This window comes from Dicentrarchus labrax, unplaced genomic scaffold (assembly GCF_905237075.1).
Source record: "Dicentrarchus labrax unplaced genomic scaffold, dlabrax2021, whole genome shotgun sequence".
In the NCBI taxonomy this organism is placed as follows: Eukaryota; Metazoa; Chordata; class Actinopteri; family Moronidae; genus Dicentrarchus; species Dicentrarchus labrax.
Genome location: NW_026136701.1, coordinates 16,100,952 through 16,124,268, shown reverse-complemented (window position 1 = coordinate 16,124,268; position 23,317 = coordinate 16,100,952). Strand labels below are relative to the sequence as shown.

At 38.9% G+C, this 23,317-nt stretch overlaps 1 protein-coding gene across 8 annotated transcripts; it reads right to left on the bottom strand.

Annotated features, from left to right (window-relative positions):
* Positions 1 to 1,265: 1,265 nt before the first annotated feature.
* Positions 1,266 to 22,863, bottom strand: dtna (dystrobrevin, alpha). Of its 8 annotated transcripts, none has more exons than XM_051395753.1 (23): positions 22,472 to 22,863; positions 17,119 to 17,186; positions 16,434 to 16,514; positions 16,118 to 16,331; positions 15,688 to 15,773; positions 15,014 to 15,168; positions 14,800 to 14,905; positions 14,202 to 14,368; positions 13,881 to 14,005; positions 12,622 to 12,705; positions 12,271 to 12,351; positions 10,381 to 10,476; positions 9,171 to 9,252; positions 8,730 to 8,824; positions 7,294 to 7,407; positions 6,971 to 7,067; positions 5,651 to 5,674; positions 4,879 to 5,032; positions 4,692 to 4,781; positions 4,516 to 4,612; positions 3,557 to 3,671; positions 3,435 to 3,473; positions 1,266 to 2,523 (listed from the first exon to the last, which is right to left on the bottom strand). In XM_051395753.1, exons 2-22 carry the CDS (start codon positions 17,183 to 17,185, stop codon positions 3,456 to 3,458), a joined length of 2,148 nt encoding a protein of 715 aa, XP_051251713.1. In that variant the 5' UTR covers position 17,186; positions 22,472 to 22,863; the 3' UTR covers positions 1,266 to 2,523; positions 3,435 to 3,455. The 8 variants fall into 8 exon arrangements, with proteins under 8 accessions (XP_051251713.1, XP_051251633.1, XP_051251812.1 ...); XM_051395673.1 differs by lacking the exon at positions 22,472 to 22,863 and adding an exon at positions 20,785 to 20,977; XM_051395852.1 differs by lacking the exons at positions 12,271 to 12,351; positions 22,472 to 22,863 and adding an exon at positions 20,785 to 20,976.
* Positions 22,864 to 23,317: the final 454 nt, after the last annotated feature.

Sequence of the window (23,317 nt, the reverse complement as noted above, 5' to 3'; positions counted from 1 at the left end):
AGGTGAAATAGTAAAATATTACTATGTATAACAACATTTTTCAAAAGGAAAACGTAGACAAGTGTAAAAAATAATGATACATATTCTGAAAACCTGCTTTGAGTACAATATATTGTGTTGTTGTGAGTTACAATGTTGCAGTGCTAAAAAAATGTTGACTACAGACACCAATTGGTAACAATTTTGATATTCCCTTCGTTGTTGCAGTATTTTAATCAAGCAAAAATTGCAACATCAAAAAGAAGATGGAGATTTGCTGCTTGTCTGTGTTTTATATAATTTTAAATTAAATATCTGAGGATAACTTAACTGTTTATTGGACAAAAATTAGGTCACCTTGGGTTCTTGTGAATTTGTCACTATTATTTTGTCATTTATTTATGTACATTTAATTGACAAAATCAAAAACTGACAAAAAGCATTATTTGATAATAAATGTTATTTTATGTGTACACTACAAATAAACTATACATTCTTAAATTCCTGTGGCCAAAATTATCTGTATGATTATAAAGAGCCTTGCTGAGCCAGCAACTTTAAGATTTATTGTGGAAGAACTGTTTTCTTTTGTTTTTTTGATCACCAAAATATACAAAGAGCATCACTGTTTTCACAGAAGTAAAATATAGGGCACAAAGTTTTCATCTTTGGTCAAATAAACCTGATGTTCAGCCACAGACACAACTGCATTCCTCATGTTTTAACACCAGGGTGCAGTCATGCACTTAATACAAGACAAAAGACATCTGGAAGAGGCTTGGTATGAAATTCATCACTATTATAGCTGCTTTTATAACAATGCTGATAGAGTACACACAACTTAGACCGGACAAGAAAAGGACATATGGTGGGAAGACTTAATTTAGATTGTGGTAATTAGGCGAAGAACTGGTGCATGGATGTTGTACATCTATCTTATAAATACTGTCTTTAAATGTTGAATGTACAGGCTTGTGTTAAAAAGTACTGATAATATTAATAAAAAAGACTAATATCAGTTAATTCATATGCTGATAATATTGCCTGAGCCTGCGAGCAAAATTTCTCCCTCCTAATATTCGCATGACTATGAGATTCAGTGCCGGATGGCTGCTTTTATGTTACCTCAGATGGTGAGTCTATGTGATGAATTATAGACAATAGGTTGAGGGCAGCCAACAGTGCATTTATGACAGATAATAAATGTGCACTGCCAAACCAAACCAATTGAAGTGTGCTGTTCTGGAATGGAAAAAGAAAGAGAAAAAGGAGTTCATAGGCAAAAATTGTGATATTGTGTCAACACTTTATTATGCATCACCACCATGCAAAATCACTGCTATGAACTTGCTCAAAAATCAAACTAGATATATTTCACACATTTATGATTTTAGATTGGCTTGCCACTTTTCCCAAAGTGACTAAGTAAAGTTTCACGCACTCTCCGAAAATACATCAAGAGTGTGTATGTTGGTGTGCAAGTCACACAGAGATTTGTGTGTGAGAGCATTGACGCTGACAAATGAAACAACGGCAAATGATCTATGGTTGAACCTTAATTCATAAACCATTGATAGTAAACACAATTTGTTCAATGCCCTTACCAGTGTAAACCTTTGAATTTGATCATTTTGGAAGTCCCTATGTTACATCTTTTTCACTATATCTTAAAACAGTCCCAGATACTAGAACCAACCCATCTACATCTTATACTTAATTGACAATTTATATGTAGACAGTGTACATATTTGCAGAACAAATCCCACTGCAGACAAAATCACTTCCCGGCAACACATTAAATGAGTGTAGCCTCATATGTCCAGTGAATTCACCTAGCATTGCTGCTAAACAGGTGTGTTTTGTTGTTAGCTACATGCTGCATTGACAGTTTGAATGAGCTCCTTTGAGAGGCCATCCAATCAGCTAAGGCAGTGTGCATTATTATTATTACTAATGTATCAAATAAAACAAACGTATCTGACCGGCCTGCTCCAAAAACAAGTCAAAAAACAATACAAAAGCCACTCAACATTAACAGTAAGAAATCTATGGAATAGTGGTAAAAGTCTGAGTTATACATTTACAAAATATTGCAATTTTTATCATCTATCAGCTCCAATGTAATCTCAGGTTTATATTTAAAATCAGACGACAAACAAACACTTAAACCTGGTTCACTGTTTTCAGAAATATGAGCATTGGAAAGAATCGGGTTTGCCACCCTGTACTAACAGTGTAGTTGTACATTTGCTTGACAACTCATATAAAAAGGCTAAAAATTAAGAAATAATTCCCCAAGTCATGTGGTTTTTATGGCACCTGTGGTGTAATAGACAGCTCACTAATTAATCTCTTTACATCAGCTCACAGTATTACCTTAAATATGTGGTTGGTTAAAAAATATATCTTTACATAAATGTTTTCTATGGTTGGATTCAGCCATTTATTCAACTTAAATTCTTCATATCTTCAGTGCTCTGTACCGTCGGCCCAGTGTTTTCTCGTCCAGTGTCTTCTACTATTGTTGCTTTTCATACCGCTCACCTGTTGAGAGTACAGATCATGTTACTCACAGCTCGATGTGAGTGCTCAACATATACTGCAAAGCAAAGACAGGCAAGATAAGTGTGTTTACATAGACATATTCCAGCTCTTATTGTGTTTTTGAAGTATCTCAGTTATGTGTTTGAACATGTAAACATCATATCTGTGTCTCAGCCTTTATTCTGGTTTTGAGAAACCCAAATATGCTACCTGTAGTACTCAGATAGAAACCTGAGTTTGCCCTGGTAGCTCAGCTCAGTCCTTGCTGGGTTCAAGTCTGACCTGTGGCCCTTTGCTGCGTGTCATCTCCTCTCTGTCTCCCTCTTTCCTGACTATCTTGAGCTGTCCTATCCAATAAAGCCCCAAAAATGCACTGGAGGAAAACAGTCAGGGGATTACCCAATTTAGTAGGCTTCATCCTCTGGGGAATATGAATATATTTCATGGCAATCCATCCAGTACTTGTTGAGCTATTTCAGTCTGGACCAAAGTGGCGGACAGACTAAACGACAGACTGACAGTGTCGTCCCTAGAGCCATGCCAAAAGCTAAACACAGTGGAAACATGCACCACTAAAAGACTAATCAGAAACCTGAATACTGTTACAATCATATCCTGCGTAAATGTCAAATCCCAAATATGATCTGAACTAAGACTCAAAACCAGGATATGCACGTAAACTTACCAAGAGACAAGCAAAAGGCAAAAACCCAAAAGCTTGTAAATTAAAACCTTATTATTCACTGTTAGAGACTGCGTGTGCTAATCAATGCATTGTTACAGTTTGAAACTAGGTTCAGCGCTCAACAATCCTACAAATTATTTTCTAATTCTAAACATTTTGGTGAGTGTTTACATTTGTAAGCTTTCATGTTATATGATGTGGATGTGTGGATGAAAAAGACACTTACCAGTCACCAGAACTAAGATGGTCACTGTTGCAGCGTCACCTGAACACCACCAAAACACACACACAGCAGGTCAGAATAAGTATTGACAAGGAGCCACCATCACCTTTCCATCACAGTCTCACCATGCAGGTTTTGTCTGGTTTCTGCCTGTGCTTCATTAGCTCCTCCAACTTGAGCTCATCCTCCAGCTGCTGCTCCAGATCGTTTTCAAAGCTCTCCTCTGCAGCGCTGGCACTCCTGTGACAGGTAACAGGCAATTTAAAACAAGATTTGAGGTGTGCCTGTAAACTGAAAACAATGGTCAGAGTTTAAGTCCCACCAACTTGTAATATTTCATTCATTCGATTCAAATCAGTGGTTTATACAGATGTAGGACACTGGTTTCCAACCTGGGGATCCTGACCCAACTAGGGTTCGCATCACAACTTTAAAAATATACAGTAGGCCTATATCTCACCATTTCATTCATTTCTGTGAAGAAAAATAAATGAAATTGCTATTTTTAAAGTTCAGATTATTATTTAAGATTAAAATTAATTTAATGAAGTACAGTCTTTTGCATTAGAAAAGAGCTCGTAGAGCAATGAGAATGAAACACTGAATTTGTCAAAAATTACACAATACAAACAATGAATCGTGTAAAAGGTCCTAAAATATCAGGAAAAGTCATCTCTGATGCAACTTTAACAGGCCCAAATTTCATGTTTTACTCAAACTTCCCACAGTTACTGCTGTTGCGTTCACTGTTTGGGTTGTTGTTGTTGTTATGCTTTAAATAAAATATGTCAGTTACGGATATCACTAATGTACAAGATGATCTGATGTATAAATTATCTGACAGACACATCTGTATGAAACAAAGCAACACTACTGGGAGAACTGGCAACGAAACAGCAAACAAACTGTCAGGTGGAAGCAGGAAGTTGTGCCAAAGCAGTTTCTTAGGTTAAGCTTAATGACTGAGCTGGGAAAGTCATTACAAAGAGTTTCAAATGTGGAGGGGTGACTTTGCCAAAAAAAAATGGTGATGAGCCACTGGAAGGTGTTTCAGGTCAAATCTTACAGTCTATCTGATAAGTACCTTGGTTTATATGTGAAGAAGGGATCTGAAGAGGTTGTGGCCAGTAGATCCCCACGTCCAAAGTCTGAATCCACAGTGCTCTCAGTCTCACTTCCCTCTGTGGAAAAAAGGCATTTTACAATAGCTGTTGTATAAAACCAGAAAGCAAAATAGAAGCTTTATTCATCAATTTGTACCTGAATTGAGTTCCTTAACCAGTGATGACATTGTGTTGGTGATGGAGTCAGCAGCAATGAGTAGGTCATTTCTCAAATTTCTCCTTGGACCTTTGAAATAGTTTGAAAAAGTGATTAAGCACAGCTTCCAACCTTCCTTCGGACACTATATCCATAAGCAAAATGCTTCTGTGCTTGACTGTGTTACCCTGAGCGAAGGCCTCCTGAACATCCCCTCCCACGCCCATGAGTGAGTCCTGAGGTGTGTGAGTCGGGGTCGTGCCGGCAGAATGGATTGGTGTGGGGATCGGCCGATTGATGGTGTGGCTGGGGGAAGAGCGTGGAGAGCCAGGACCCTGAGTCTGCAACACATACAGACCGTTTTTTAGTGTTAACTAGTGTGTTTGTAACAGAGAAACCCATGCTGTAATAGCACGGCTGTAAAAGGAATATTATATAATCAGGATCAAAAGGTTCCTTAACAAAGCACAACGTCCACAAGCAATGCAGCAAATAACTCGTTCCATTTTCAGCATTCAAATTACAGCAAAGAATCATTATTCAAACTGAAGTTCAATACATCTGAAGTCAACAGAGAAGCTCCTCTGTGCTAATGGCTTTAGCAACAAACATTACACACGTGTTAGAAATGCACGGTATGTGGAGTCATTAAGCTGCATTTTCTATTATGTAAGCATTTTGGAATAGTAAACATGCTGTTAAAACAGATTCTTCTCTTTAAAAGTTCTTCCAATTATTTCCACAGACCAAAGCTGAAGTTAGTGCTGTCTGGTGAAGACTGCGTATATCCAAATTTTCAGATAAACTAAAGAATTACAGTACATTCCCATCTTTGGTCTTTTAAAAAGCAAATATTTTGCAGACAGAAAGTTTTCACCCAACAACAACCAAGTATTTATTTCAAACATCTGTGCAATCATTTTGAATCCAAGTGTAGTTTCAGTCTCTTTTACACTTACAGCTTGTTTCCGTTCCTCCTCCAGCTGAAAAACAATATTTTATGGCTCATGAAACAACAACCACATTGAATTGAGTAGTTCTAAAAAAACAAAACATCCAATCAGTATTTCCTCCAGGACGTGATAAGCATGTGGCTTCCTCATGCAAGTTTAATGGATTAACATCGATCCTTTTAGGCTAATTAGATTGATATCCTCCACACTTGAGCCAGTATAGTAAGCAGTTTATATAGGCTTTGAGGAACTCCTGTCTTGTTGACTGCAGAAGATATTTTCACACCAAAGGTTATCCTTCTTAGAGGGGGGGCAGACATGTTATAAGGTGCGATGGAGCATAATCCCAAACTCAATATCCTGTTCTTAACTCCTCTGTCTGGACTCTTGTCTGCCTCCCGACTAAGAAAGTTATCCCTCTTAGAGGGGGGTAGACATGTTGTCTTGTAGGGTGTGATGGAGCGTAAAAACTCAATATCCTGCTCTGAACTCGTCTATCTGGATTTGTTATCTGGCAGCGTGAGATATCTTAACAGAACATGGCTAATCAGTGGCATTTGTGACATAATTTACAAAACAATGTGTGTGACAGAGGGCACCTTTTGATTATCCAAATGTAGACAGAACAATAGCATTTGTAACAAAGACCAGAAAACTGCTGACACTCTCAAACAGGGCTAATTACACATCAGATAATATAATATAGATAGATAATATAATAATAATATAATGCTGTTAAAGGTTTGTTTACATAAATTATATCTCATATGGGAGTAAAACAGGCAAAAATAATTAAATTTTGATCAGGAGAGAAACACGCAGTAACAGATATTTCATCTATAGCTCAAAATATGAAATTATATACAGTATATAAATGTCCTGTTTTCCCGTAAAAAAAAAAAAATCACATATACTATTAAATATGTACGCCCTCTGAAGGACATGTTGGGTAATCGCTCACATGTTTCCTCATCTGCAAAATGCAGTGTTTGCTTTACATTAGCTGGAGTGATCATCCACAGCTGGGAGAAATTGTAACACAAGCGAAATGTATCACCTGGCCATATTGCTCACCACCTGCCTCAAAATAAGAACCAAAAAATACAAGCTATAGTACACACGTCCATGTAGTCTTTTATAAACATGCAAGCTTCATCTGCAGCAAATCTGAGCTGATCCTGGCCAAGAAGCAAATTTTAAACCAAATTATCAAAACCTTATTGTTCCCCAAAGCGTGTGTTCTTTCATTAATGATGAAGGCATCTTAACTGTATTCTGTATTTTAGGAATGTGAAGTCAAAGAGATGGAAGGCACATCTGTAGTACCTTGAGCAGCATCATTAGTTGCTCCAGCTGCACCATGAGTTCCCTGCGACTCTCCTGCAGAGTAGACATTCTTTGTTCAAGCTCATCTTTGCGTTGCCTAACAGAGGAAACAAGTTGTACAACGTGATGATACAATAACGTCCCGTCAATAGCAATATGGGGGGAAGAAAACATGTATGAGCATCTGTAGACTCTAACATATGCTGTTCATTTGTCTAGGAAAAACGGCAAGCAATTACAACATGTACGATGAATTGCAGCGTAAGCAAAACCGTCTGTTATAAACAAGCTGCATTGTGCAGGATCGAAGCAGGCAGAGTTACCTGAGAAGTCGTAGCTCAGCCAGCAGAGTGGGGTTCTGCTGACCTTTGTCAGGTAGTGGCTGGGAGGCTTCCTCATGCTGAAGGCGCAGCCGCTGGATTTCCTGCAGGATTTCTCTGTGACAGGCACAAACATATGCAATTACAACATCAGGTTTTATGTCAGACGTGGTTGATACAAGCATGATTTGTGACGTCACAAAGTCGGTCTTGGTAGAAACTTGAAGCCCCCTGTGCACATAGACTAAGAATTGACTTTACAGTGAAGTAGGAGACATCTTGTGTCCAGCAGAAAAACGTATGAAAGAAACACATTCACAGATTCTGTATTTTTAATGATTTGTGTGGAATTTTTTTTTGCAGAAAAAAAAATCAGACACACATCATTTCTCCAAGCAGACTATTTGTATATGTCTTTATACTGGTCTGGAGATGATCTTTAAATCTGAACCTAAACTTGCAATGACTGTTTGGGCCACTTGGGGGCAGTGGAAACAAGTTGTGAGCATAGCATTTTATCACCTTGGTTATTTACACATTCAGCAAGTATAGAGCAACATTAGTTTATGTCCACCTGATGAGTATAAGTCCAGTATTAACTCTCTTTCAGCTGTACCAACTCCTGAGGGATATATCTGTCTCTTTAGCTGCTGAATACTCTGCTATATTTACCAGTAGTTACTAACTTTCTCTGCTGTTTGGTGCTGAGCAGGTTAGTAGGGTTTTAGTGCTTTTTTGCTAAAAACAGACAAAAACGCCAGGAGAGTGAACCAGAACAGCTGCAGGCAGACAAAATGAAATGATAAGGTGAAAAATGCTAAAAACTTTTTTCACAACAGGTATTTGGACTTAGTCATAGTAAGAAAAGCACAAGTGTTACTATTAAAATGGCTCTGTTCTATTCAAGAGTCTCTCTGAGCCATTACACTGTGACAGTGAGCCTATAAAGCTCCGTAGAGCTGATGGAAACTCAAGGTTTCTCACCACAAGTGACCCCTGTCATATACAAATAGTCATGTGATCTATTGCTTTATATAGAAATGTTAATTACAGCTGCATTAAAACCTACGTACTTGTTCATTGTTGCCTATAATTAAACTTTCGTCTCAGCTATGGTTTCATTATTCACAATCATTTGTTGATATGATTTTAATATCAAATTTGCTGTTACTTTCAATGATAAGTCTTCTTAATGGCTTCTCTTTTCTATCTTACTCTGTTTTACTTATTTTAATTGAATTGTATCTATATATACATATATTTTATACAGCATCCATACTAATAATTACAATGTATAATAATGTGCTCTGACTGTTTGTTTTGTCAGACCAGGAATCTCTTTATTCTCAAGGTGAATTTCTTGTTGTGGAATTGAAAAAAGAAGAGACAAGACAAACAGAAAAGATTTCAACAGTGTCACTTAGGCACTCATCCTTTACCTGTTTTTGCTCTCGAGCTCGGCAATGAGCTGCCTCTGCTGTTTGTTGGCATCCAGAGAGCAGGGGAGGTCTGTGGGGACCCTCTGCTGTTGAGCCTGTCGGTGAAACCAAGCAAGACACATCACGTGAGCTGGCTTTACCTCTGGATGATGTCATCCACTACCTTATCTCATATCTCACAAAGGGAGGGGGGGGGGGGGGACAAAACAGTCAAGTCACCAGCCATCCATCAAGACCTGATCAGAACATAACCAGGCATATGAGTCAGGTTAGAAATGATCACCACCTGTAAATCCCTTAATCATCGTAGCAATAAGAAGAATTGAAATCCCAAAGGCATCACTCTTCTCATCACTGACATTTTTTTGGCAGTAGACACAGATGAAAGATGCTACGATATTGTGTGCAATAAATGTCTTATATATATAATATATATCTCACCGCAGCATCAGCAGCCAGTCTAGCAGCATAGCGGGCGATGAGACTGTGCTCCTCATCTTGATGGTTACTGCTCTCCAGCAAACTGATCAAGAGGAAAATAGAGATGGGAACCACAACATGAAACAGTTTCTACACAGCGACAGCAGAGGCAGGAAAAGATGCAAAAATCCAAGAAAGTTTAGTTTGTCCAGGAGTCAGATTAGTTCACTGGCAGGAAAGCATCATAGGTTTTACAGCAGAGGCCCACGAAATCATGCTAAGCTACTTATGTAAAACCACAAAAGCAGGAATGAAGTTGGGTTATTATATAAAAGTGGAGGTGAAGAAATCATTCGATTTGTATTTAAAGACCAGAAGCATTACTTGTACAGTCTGATCACTGATACAGAAAGAAAAAATGCAAATAGGGTTATGTATTTGCAAGCACGCATACAGTAGAGCACTCAAATGCACTCAAACAGGAAGATATGGAGGGGTTTAGAGCTGCTAATATAATACAGATACCCAAAATGATAGATGACATGGCACACACAGGCATATTAGTGCACACACAGACAGAAAATACAGGCATCCCTATTTTCATGGGTTCAGGAAAGAATATGGTGTATTCCCAGTGAAAAAATAAAAACCAGTCGTACACATCAGTTTTGTTTTTTTTTAAAATTACACAAGAGTTACCGAACCAAACACACCAAACAACTCATTTCAGAGATTACATTATAAGGAGGCAGTCGGGTCTGAGAAAACAGCAGCTAAAAGTGTTTAAAGTATTTGGTACCAATTAACAAACTAATCTGCCCTAAGCATTTGGAGTTATACAATTTGAATGTGACAAATATGAAACTATTTGCCCTTTTTTAGTACATTTTATGATTGGGACAAGCGTTAAACCTAATATCACAGAGTCATGTGTATACTTACAAGGCCTTTTGATGACTCAAATGTAAAAGTAGTGGGAATCAAAGGAAGTCTACAGCGTTCTCTTAATATAAATTAACTCTGATACCATTCTGGATACAAATCAGTCAGAAACAACTGTTGCTGCTGAATAAGCCGAGGTGACTAGTCTGTACAACTGACAGCATGCAGCGTTAGGGCTGTAACACACTGAGAATAGGGTTAGGTTAGGGGGAAGGATTGCGAGGTGGCAGTTCAGCAGAGCACATAGTTTCCACTGGTGTTTGGCAAACACAGCACCACACCAACTAACCATATTTTGGGGTTGTTTTGAAGCAGATTCACATAGAGGCCAATCAGAGCATGTTCGTCAGCAAGTCTATCAGCAACATCGAGGTTGTAGTTCAACCTGGAACAGTGCAGGGTTTCAACAAAACATAAAACATTACATTACACAGGTGACAATAGAGGGACAAGGGGTGAGAGGGGAGAGGAAGCAGAGAGAGAGAGAGAGAGAGAGAGAAAAAGGAGAGAATGCATCAAAAGAGAAGAGGAGGAGAGTGGCTGAAAAAGGGCAGCCATTCATGGCTGACTAGAGAGAAACAAGGCCATATTATGTTTGGGAGAGACACCACTGATGAAGGCTATGAGCATGATTAAGGACATGCCCGGGAAAAAAAAAACCCTCTACAAGCTACATGCACTGTTTACATTTGAGAAGCATCAATCACTAAGTGCTCTATTATTAAACTTATTGAAAGTTATTATTTTTGAGTCAAACAATCTACTGCCCAAAGATATGGCTAACAGTCTTTTTGATGTCACACCCATATTGAGGCTTTAGTTTGCACCTGGATCACAAACCCTATAGCAACCAATCATACTGCCATTATGGAGGGTCAATGCAGAAACAACAAAGAAATGCATAGTGGACCCTTAAAAAAAGACATTTAAAAAAAATAAGTGCATATTGTTTGTTAGTCTTGCTTCCAATTTTGATTATTTGCTTCTTTAATCTTAATCTCAGTCTACCTGAAAAATTGGCATTTTGATTTGTCAACCAGCAAGATAACATACCATTAAACTAATTTAGCAAAGCAGCTAATATGTAAAAACACATTTAACTACCAGCTACTGCATATTGAGCTCATAATGATTGCAACTATACATGCTAGCAACAAGTTAATATTTAGCAGAGCTGAAATAAACAGTATTAGTTTATAGTAGCCATTGTTTCTGTCCACCTTATTACTCACTCGTCTTTAAACTCTCTCTTCTCCAATAACTTCTGAGGGGAATATCTGTTTCTTTAGTGGCTTAATGCTCCACTATAACTGGATTATCTGGATTATTATGGATGTCTCTGCATCACTCTATGGAAGTGCAATACCAAATTGCTAACTTGAGTGTCCCTTTAACTGTATATTCCAGCTGCTTAAAGTCATTGTTGTGCAAAAGATAGCCAGCCAGACTCTAGAGGGCACATCACCTGAAAGCCCTGTATTATATGACATGGTCTCAGACTGTGCAAACACAGTAATCGCAATGTGAGATGCTCTGACATGCACATTGAGAATAACCTAAAGAACGCCATTCACTCATCACATCTGTATGTTTTTCTATAAGCCTAAGTTATGAAAGGGAAAAGTGTTCCCTAAAGAAACACTTTCTTTATCAAGTGCAGGTGCAGTGGAACTCAATGGCCTTTTTCTAGAGAAATCAGGATCAACAATACTTTTATCTTGCAAAATACAACATAAATAGCAAATGAACAAACAAGTTAATCCCATCTCATCTAACAGGTATACTTATCCACGTATATAATAAACAATGAGCCTGGGAATATATACTATTTGACTGCTACAGCTTCAACATAGAGGTGATTGAGGGTATCATTCAAAGCGGTTCATATTAGAAACAGTTAGTATTTCCCATTTCTATGTGAATGAAAAGATTGTAATAGACACTCGGAAGTAATTGCCAATGATCTTTATGATGCATGCTTCATCTAGCGTCTTTGAAATAGCCCCTCGAGTACAACAATGTAAACTCGTCTACAAGAAAACTGGTTTGGTGGAAAACATTAATAGTTTCCTTAGGACGATAAGCACTCTAGTTTATGCCTTATGATTATTATCTATATTAGATCACACATGCATTTGAGCTACAAAGGCATTCTCATATGCACACCTGTGTCACTTACCCTTTCCCTTTCAACAGATAGGGAGCAGCCCCAGTCAAGGGCTTTCTTTGCTCAACATCATTATTCTTGCTGTAAGGCAAGCTATTTACATTCAGCACAAAAAAAACACAAAGAAAAGAAAAAGCATGGTGATCCACAAATGTTCACACACACACACACACACACACACACACACACACACACACACACACACACACACACACACACACACACACACACACACACACTTTGGAAAATAAAATAAAGACAGTGTGGGTCACAGAGTCTACAGGGCATGGGGCCTTTAGGGAGCATGGCAAAAAAGATCTGCTGTAAAATCCAGGACATCTATTGTTAAGCTATTGTACTCACTTTTTGGTGGAGTAAGGGTTCCCTGATGTCGGCATGGAGTGGGAGAGTGAGTAGTCATTGGTGATGTTAACCGGTCTCGGTGGCCTGGACAGGAAACAAATGCTGCTGTTTTTATCCAAAACTGACATGTCTGGCTATTTTTATGTTAAACTGACAGCAAATGCCACTGCCTGTTTTCTTAGATGAGCCGCTGTACATATATCAGGATGTGGCAACAAAGTCAGATATGATTAGTTATATAGGATGTGGTACACAATGACAACATGCAATGAGAGGAAGGAATGACAAACACAGCAAGTGTTTAGATAAAAAGATGAACAATAGTGAGGGTCAGTACACTAGGGTGGATTTGACTTGACAATACTGTGTAAGATTAGGACAATACAAAGGATTCAACTCTACAGTAAGGAAAATGTAGAAAGACGCATTTTGTTAAGTGTTAAATAATCAAAGAAAACTCACCACGTATCTCTGAGGAAAGTACAGAACAAGAAAAGGAATGAAAATAATTTAATACAATCAGCCCAGCAGTTCATAGGCTACACTAAATGTATAAATTCCAGTCATTTCGAGAATAAAAAAAACTGCTGATATCAGCTTATAACAGATGGTAGTGAGATATAAGTCAGTCAATAGGGATTTGCAGTACAAAACATATGATCTTGCATATCTATATCTTTTAAAAATGTATCAAAAATTATTTTTCTTTTTATATGAATAACTACATAAACCGATATGTATCAAATTTCTCTGACTCTCAAGTACGGATACTGGTCTTGGCTTAAAAAATCCAATATTAGTCAGGCTTTAAAACCTACATTCAGTTCTTCTAAAACTGTCTGCAGTAATCTGAATCCTTCCAACTTTTATTTAAGAGTTATAAAGGGTTATATAACGAAAATAACTTAACTTTTTAACTTTAATCTGAAGGTAAAATAAAGTAGAGGGAGATTTGTTTCATTATTCTTAAAACAACACAAACCATGAAGCCAAGTCAAAGAAAATGTAGCCACAGTGCTGCAGTTTACAATCATTCCCAAGGCTATAATTAATCCCCATTGATCAGTTGACCCAAGAGATTGACTGGAATCACTTCAGACTTCGAGGCAGCAACAAGATAATTATCAGCTGAGGGACGAAATCAAACATTTCAACATCTGAAGTTGAAGTCGAAGGCTCTGAAACACAACTCTCTGACTGCCGGGCTACAGAAGTGGATTGTTCTGTTTCACTATAATAAAACAAGAAGATGAACTTACACAATATGTGCTAGGTTGAGAGGTTTCTCTGGCATTTCGGGAAACATGGGGTGAAGAGGCTCTCTGCTGGATGCACAGCTCAGTGACTTACTGAGGGCATGGGATAACTTCTTAGCAGGGGATTTCTGGGAGAAACAAAAGGATGAGGGGGCAATTCTGAGAACACCAATTTCTTTTTAAAACACATGGGATCATTACAGCCACCTGCATCGAACGATCAGCATCCTTACATTGTGGGGAAGCAGAACGAAAATAGCCACAGTGACTGGTCCAGTGCAGACACACCTCCCTTAGCCCGCCCCTCCCCTCTCCTCTCCTTACCCATGACGTATACTCCTTCATTTGGTGCTGGTTGCTATGGGAACCGCTGGCATGCCCCCTCCAGAAGCAGTCCTGACAGAGCTGGTAATTCTGACATTGCTGGCAGCGGTAGCGGAAGCCCATCATACTCTCAGTATGGCAGTAGGAGCACTCGACCGGGTGAAAGACTGCAGGGAGGAGAGGAGGGGTCGGACACATGCACACAAACAGATGTGATTGTAAAGATATTTTGCACGTCGCAAACAGTAGAGGATTAATTTACAGACTATTGAGTCTTTTTCAATGACAACATTAATTTCATTTGAACAGAATATGCGCAAAGCAGTACACCTCCTGCATGCTGTCTATGTCTCCTGCTCACTTAGAGGTGACCTGTGATGATGAGTGCATTGCAAGTATGCACAAACACACACACACACACACACACACAGGGTGTAAGGTCCCTATGGGTCATCTTCACTGGAGGTGTGTTTGCTTGTATATGTCTGCTTGACTGACTGTATGTGTGGTGACTCAAGATTATGATGCAAGGCTGAACTTTACATCCTCCCAGCCCTGCTAGCTCTCCTGTTTATAAATATTCTGTGCAGTGTCTTACCGTTCTCCACGTTGGCGAGCCGATGCATGAGCGGTAACCACACCAGACACTGAGGGGGTGGGTCTGACATCAACGTATCCAGGAATGTATTGAGGGAGACCTTTTTCTGTAGACGTTTGGCGCAGAGGAGAGGTGAGATTCAGCAGGAAAAACGTCAATGCTAAAACAATCACACATTCACTGATGTTACACTCTGTGGTTAATGAGCCCTCACCTGCTGCGCAAAGCACGTTCTTGAAGCTTGTTCGGTGTAACCAAAGGAAGGTCCCTCAAAAACCGCCATAGGTAATTTGAGAACCTCCCTCAGAAATTGGTCAAACTGTGGGTACACCATTATTCCAGCAGAATCTGATATCTGTGAAAAAATATCTGGGAACAATGCGGGGACACATTACACAAATGAATCAAACTAATTGTCAGTTGCCACCACAGTCGGCTAATTACAGTATTACACAATACAATTATCCCACTTATTTGTGAAAACAAATCAAAGTAAAGCGGTTATTCAAATCAATTGTTATAATACACCAGCAACACAGCCCTCCTTTTTTTCCCCCTTCACGAGCCATTGCGACTGCTCCCACGGATTTTGTAGATTATGTAATAAACTCTATCCTTCAGATAATGAATAATGACTTCTCCCAGCCATGAAGAGCTGGGCACAGTACTGCTTCTTCTTTTAGGAACAATAGGCTAAGCACAGATAGAAATAGATAATACAGACACTAATAAGTTTGTATTATACATTCCAAAGCAGTACATTACTTAGACTAGAAAATATATAAACTTTACAAAGACAATTAGCTGATTTATTACAGATAAAAATGGGTGATTTTTATTCAATTTTTCACAATTAAATGTAAAATAAGGGTTTGTTATGTTGCTTACATCTTAATTTATCCAGAATTTTCCCTCCACAGATGGTTGCAAGGGCCATCTTCACAACAAAGACAGATATCTTGCCATGGCCCTCCCTAAAAAGAGAAAATACATTTTACATTAAGGTCATATATTTGTCTTTTAAACAGAGCTGTAATCCTATAAAGTCAGCTGTTTTTTTAAAAGGCACAACCTTTTAAGGAAACTTGAATTACGGTGATCATCATCTTAAAAAATGTTTAGCTTGGCTTCTAGCATCTGTTAAAATATACATTTATACACCAGCATGTTGTGACATTTTGATGGTAAATAGTCTGTATTTTCACTCCACTTTGGCAGACACTTCAGAGTCACATTTCACACTGCATTAGCTCACGTCAAAGCCTCAGACGTGAAAGTACACAACCAGCCGCCAACTGTCATATGACATGTTACTCACGGGTCATAGGCTGCCAGCAGGAAGTTGAGCAGCAGGCTGATGGACTGTTCCACATTGATCTGGTGGGTGGTGGGCATGCGCTTGTTCAGCTGGTAAAAAATGGTGGACAGTACCACTTCTAGACGAGCCACAGAAAGGTCAGCGTTGAGGTCCATGGTGTTGATGCCGTTCTCTCGGAAAGCCTCGATGACATTCCAAATGTCGACCAAATGCACTGGAAAACAAACAGAAAAACTGAATGTGAACATCTTGACTGGGGGGAGTATTATGAGCATGTATGAGTGATGCAGTAGAAAGTACACTGCATCATACTCACGATTGCATTTCTTCTGCACAAATCTGAGTTTGCAAGCTGTCCTGTATGTTGATAATCGTATGGAGTCCAAATCTTGAGCCCCTAAACGAGAATGACTCATTATTAAATAACACTGGGAGAGTGTATGGAGGCCCACAGTGTTCAATATTGAATAGAAAACATGGAAAACAAAACATAGAATATTATAAACAACAACAAAACTCAACTTCACATTAAGAAAAACATTTTTTCATACTGCTACTTTTTACATTAAGAGTTCATTGTCTTTTTTATTCCACCTTCATAATGCAACCTTCCACACAATACATGTGATGTGTCTATGAACAGCACACTCAAAAATTAAAGAATATTTTAGTATGTGTAGTATTTGTCTACTATGAACATACTCAAAACCTGCTTTGAATTTATATGTAGTATTTAATTGGCACACAGTTTCTAATCCAATCTAATCTAATCTAACACACACTTTGGCTCTCTACAGTTCCCTCCAAACTGTAAATAGTGAAAGAGCATGAGGAGGTGTCTGACAGTGTTTAAAATCAATCTAGTTGACATTATTGGGGACACTTGATCTTCATGATATGTGCTTTACATGAAAGTTACAGAGAAGAATTTGCCATTTTTATGGTCAGTGAGTAAAACAGTCGGGCATAGATCACACTGAGCTGTGGCTCTGAGCACTTACTCATCTCGACAAACAGTTGCCTTCGATCTGCCATGTTGTCACCGCTTTGCCCGGAGTCTTCAATCATTCTGATCAAGAGGAGAGAAAGTAACATCAGCGCCTGTGTACTCACGCTTTTAACACACACAGTTGCAATTAAGGTATTGTTTAATCACTGAATATGCTCTTCCTGTTGCTTTCAGCTTTATTCTGTATAAAATAACTAGTAAACTGAACTGTATTTTCAGAAGCATCACAGAGCATTTGTTAAACTACAGTGTATAATGGATTGTAGCAATACAGCTGTCATTGAGTATTGACCATTATATAATGTTCTAGTAGCTATTATCAAGGCTAGATTATAGAGACAATTCATGATTTTCTCATGCTTTATTTTTAACAAAAGGAGATTGAAGACATATTATGACTGAAAAAGATTCCTTTATTTTATAAACAAAAATCTACAAAATAGTTTTCCTTTTGAAATGTAAAACTGAACGATTAATTGTTCATCTCATCGATTTAAATTGTCACATACTTGTATCGCAAATTTAACTATCTCGTGCTATATCTTCAGTCCTACTCGATTACCAACCAGGCAAAGCAGGTAGCTGCCTGGGGCAGCACTGTGTGGCAGTTGACTGGTCACTAAGCCGCGCCCCCCCTTAGATACAGTTGCTATGCCTGTTATCTTTCTGTTCCCACTCTGCACATGTAATTTACAATGATGAACAGTGGCAGATTTAAGCATCAAAATTCCCAGTCATTTTTAAAACAATTCAGTGGTCAACTAGTTAGCCCGAGCATTGTGTAACTAAAATAAACCAAACACTATGAATGAGAGCAGGCATATGTCAATTTCTTTTCTTCAGAGTGACCACGCCCTCTTTTGGGTGAAACAAGCGATGTAAATGTGCTATGGCACCATGCCTAAAAGCTGCATTTTGCACATCAACAATAAAAAAAATGGAGTTTTGGATTATCTTTACTTTCCCAAAAAGCGAAGGACAGTAAAAGAAGCGATCTGTGGCTTCAGGCCATGTGCAGAGAGGATGAAAATGGCAAATTAAGGGACCCGACAAGTCAGTCTTAGTTAGTTAATGATGTTACTGAATAAATTATATGTGTGCAGATTGTAACTATAGATAAAAGCAAACCGGAAAGAGTCTTAGTGATGATCTAACCAAATGATCTTTCTCTCAGCTTGTAGTAAAAGGTTGCTTAATGAGCACAAACTGCTATGAAAATAGAGATAGCGGTTCTGCTTTGCCACAGCGATGTAATTAGTTTACAGAAATGTCACATTGGACAGACTAGCAAAACAGCAAAGTTAAGTGTCTTAACGACAGGAAACGTGGCAGATGTCAGAAATATGACATTCAGTAAGGTAGTTATGTCAGGTTCGTTCACTTTGATTTGAAAGAACACTCAACAACACCTTATTACTTTTTTTCTATATAACAATGCTGATTATGATCTGCAATGACATAACATATGGCCTGACTGGCCATATTATATGGGCTCTAAATAACTAAAAAGCAATATGATATTATTATTTTATGCTATTAAATTGGCAAAATTAGAGGCTTTCAGCCCAGGTTAGAGCAGATGAACACATTGTTGCATTGCTGACACTGTTTTCTGGTTTTAGTCAGGATAGCAAAGGACACCACACTTCCAGCTCTTAGTACAGACCTATGCACACTGCTTCACCATGTGAAGAAATCCAAAGCTTGATAGACCCACTGTGGCTACTACGGCTGTTGGACAATAATTGTTTGCACGGATAACACTGTACTTCTAAAAGCACAATATGAACATAAATGATAGGGGCAACATTATTATCTAATCTGGCTACATTTACACTGCAGGCAAAAGTGACCCAAATCTGATTTTATTTTGCTCCTATGTGAACAGCACCAATCACACAGAATCTGATATTTTCAGTTCGGATTTGGGCCACTTCAGAAATCAGAATTCATGTGACTTTTATGTTGCTCTAGATTGACATTCATCATGCAGATCACTTCAGGAATTTGACCTGTTTACACTGGAATCTGAATTGGGCCACATTTAAAAAAAAATGTAAACAGCAAAAAAAACCAAAAAACTGATCTGAGCAATAAATCAGAATTGAGCGCTAAGGCTTGCCGTGTGCACATAGCCATAGAAATAATAAGGCCTTTATTATTTCCAGTTACAGTATATTGTGCACAACATTGTGCATGTTCCTAAATATATGTGTGCTAAGTAATTTGCAAAATGCTACAGGGATGAGAGGGGGGCACAGCTTATTTTACCCCAGTGTCCCATAGCAGATTAATCCGGCCCTGGTGAAGACACACAAAGACACACTGACCTCACTTTTTCAGCCTTTTTTTTTTTTTTAAGTACATTTGCAAATTGAATGTAGCACACTACAGTGCTTATAAGAAATGTGTGTCTGTGGGGGGGCACACAGAAAAACTTAAGTAAGACAAGGACAAGACTTTCAAAGGGGCAGAGCAGCAGAGAGAAGGCTCACACCATGCCTCGCTGCACTCTGTCCGAGGCAATCTAATACACCTAGTCATGTGGTTTGTTGCCATGGCAGCAAAGATCCCAGCCGCTCGTTCGTAAAAACATAGTGCTAGTCACCCCCCCCCCACCCCAACACACATACACACACGCACACACACTGCACACACAACACCTCCCACTGCAGACAAGCAAAGTTTGTAGAGAAAACTTTTTTCACAAGTTAATATCTTTTATGATGTAACGCTCGGTGGGATGATAGTTGAGAGCACAGTGGCACTTCTTGGGCGAATGCCTCAAAAACACTTTTTACTGCAAGACAATCAGTCAGGCATGGTATTTCAAATTACTTTGACAGTAATTGGTAGACCCAAATATTATGCTGCAGAGACTCATGGTGTGGAAATTAGAATTCACCTAGTGTTAAAAAGCAAACAACTGCATGTTTTTTTCCTCTTGCTACCTGTCCTCTGATTCCAGTCAGTACAGGCAATCAATTAAGGAGCTCTAGGAATCTTTAAAATCCAGTTTAAGAGGGAAAATATTAAGCTAATAAGTTAACATGAAATTACAGAACCAAGTGCGGTATTTGAGGAAATTACCTCACAGCAGAGCAGTATGAGCTACCATAGAAAAAGATGGTAATAACAAATTATTAATGTCATATTAGATTGACAAGACAGAACAGACCATCCATATCAGAATTAAAATCACCTGCATTTGAGGGTTTTTTATTATAAAGTGATGTTGCACATGACAACCCTGTAAAAACACAGATAATAAATGAGTGTTTTGTCAGTTATAAGGCAATAATGAATGCCTACTACAGTAAATAGCTATTTTAATTGTATACACAGCAATGTCAGGCCACGACCGGCAGCCAGTAGTCTAATGTCATCTTAAAATTAATGGCTATGCAAGCCCATTCGTCACTTACACAGTGAGTGAATGTGAAAGTGTACAAATACATACTATATTATAAATTAACACTGATATCCTTTTCACATCGCAAGCAAACACGTCCTGAGAGGCAGCAACGTGACCTTCTGCGGTCTGTTTTCCGTCTCAGAAGTAACTGAGATTGATACAATCTATTGCAAGAGCAGATATTAAACCAGCACAGCCAATACAAATTGTATGTTGGTGAAGGGAACAGGATGATCAACATACCTCTCATAAAGCACCATGGTCGTATGCCTTTCCCTGAGCTGAGCTGAGTTATTACAAAGCCAAGTCCTCTTCTAGAAACAGCTGCACACAACACAAAACTCCTCTCTAACAAGGAAACATTACAACAAAAGCAGCCCAAATGGACAGGGCTGACTGAATATATCTGAAATTAGAAACTGTCAGCGAGGAAACAGCCTGTGCTGCCTCTATCTTTAACTACAAATGAGAAGGCTCCACATTCTTGTACAGCTTTACTGGCTCTCTAGTTGCAGACCCCAAACCTCATTCCTGGCATGTGCCCAGCAAACATTACTCTTTCTCTGTGGCACTGTCACACTGGCAGCATTAGAAAATAACTGCCCTTAAAAGAGCAAATCATCGTATACCATTAACATTGCAGAGAGACTGGTGGGGCAAAGCACTGCCAAAAGCAAAACTGAGGGTTTCACGGTAATGACTCACTCTATCTTTTAATGCAGCACGGACTTCTGTTGGCCAAATATTCAACTGCATGTCAGGCCAGCAACACAAAAATGCCTTATTAGTCAGTTATTTACATTATGAGTCTATTTCGGTAGCAGAACATAAAACATAGTGGACAGTGCTGCTAATTTATGTTCTCCTTGATGTACTTGGAACAGATTGTCATGCAACATTTTCCAAACACAAGCACTTACTTGAGTTACAGAGCAATCTGTGTCTGGCTGGCTCACTACAGTGCATCGCAGCTGTTACCACTGATTGGCCAGAGTTATTTTTACATCACGAGTATATAAACTACACCGGCATCTGAATCCCATCCCCTGACAGGAATAAAAAAAAAAAAAAGCTGCTCCATTGACTTAAGGTTAATCAGTCAGAGCTCAGCACAGCCAGATATGTTGTGCTTTAGTGTTTGCAGTGTAGGTTGTGGAGCTCAGTTTTCTCTTCCTGTCTGGTACCAGCCAGTGATGTCTGCTGGAGGGCCCTCTGCTCTCTGTCCCCTGCTGATGATCACCATGGTTTCAGCCACAAAAGGGCCAAAACTTTGGGACCCTGATGTTACAAGAGAGTGCAGCTACAAATTTACGGTTGGCCGTGCTGTGATTTTGTTCACAGCACTGGTTTAAGGTTCTTTGCACAAATTAAAATGGGTAGCGTACATTTTGTTTTAATTTCTTTTAAGTATCAAAAATAGTGGAAACACTGGACTTGATGGAAATACAAGTATGTTTCTGCAAACGTGTGATGTGATATGTGATGCCACACAGAATTACATTTGCATTTCAATCACAAGCTTGAATAGAGATGTACTCCTGGGCATAGACAGTGTCACATTGCACATTAAAATACACAGAATTTCCACCAGAGCAATGCTGTCCAAAGGTACAAGGGCAGCGACGAAAGGCAACAGGAACCTCATGGTAAATACTCTGCTCAGGCATCACCTGTCACGCCAGAGACACCTGTGTGTACGAGAGACAAAGGGTCTCATTGTTACAGAAACATCTGCCTGCATATGCGACTGCCTTTCTTGCTTTATTATTGTTGTTACTATTATTTAAATCCTCGCACATCCCCGGTTTTTATCACTGTAACTTGATCGGGAAAACTCCTTTCTCCCAGAGTGACAAAGTAGGTTAAGGTCGCTCCTCCACTGCTCGCCAGCCTCCCAGCAGCTGCAGCAGCGCACTTGCACAAGACTTACCAGTATTTATTTCGAGGCATGTCATGCAAACATCACTGTTTTTTCCATCCAGGGATCCGACAGCCGGTCGCGTCCTGCGGTGCGATCAGGGTTTCTTTGGTGTGGGCTGCCGCATCGCTGCACGAAGCGGCCGTTGTTGTGCCGCTCTCTTTGCAAAAAAAAAGCTTGTGTAGTGGAAATTTTCGGGTAGCGTACTGGCTGAGCGGAGCACAGGCAGCACTTGCCTCCAGTATGTGGCCTTCGCGGTGACGTAATGCGGAATCTCTTCCTTTGCGTCAGTGAGCTGTCGGCTGCAAAATGTTAAAGTTTGATAGGGAAAAAATCGAAAAAACAAAACAAACACACACAACAAAAGCAGATTTGTTTCGTGGAGGTTGTCGTGCAGAGACGCGTCCGTTTGCTGGTTTAGGCATGGTTGCGGCTCTAGGAAGATGACGTCATTGGGATAAAATACGTGCTCTTTAAGTAAATATTTGTGAATGAAAACAATATTCATCATATTTGCTTACATTTGCGACAAATCTTATTTCAAGATATGTTTTAGATGTGTAGATACATATAATAACGCAGATACAGGTACTGAACTTTTCTTTAAATAAAAGCTTTAATCATTGCACATTTTACTCTCATTTTACAATTGCACTGTTTTTCACTGGTGTAAATGTTATAAAAATGTTATAAAACAGACTTTTAAAAAAGACATTTCTTCCTGTGGTTTGAACTACATAGCTAATATAATATTGAACTAGATTGCAGAGGTTTTGCGACCACAAATTGAAAAAAAAAAGCAAATTAATCTTTCAAAGGCTGTATAGTTTTTATATGACTTTGCACATGAGGTGCTTT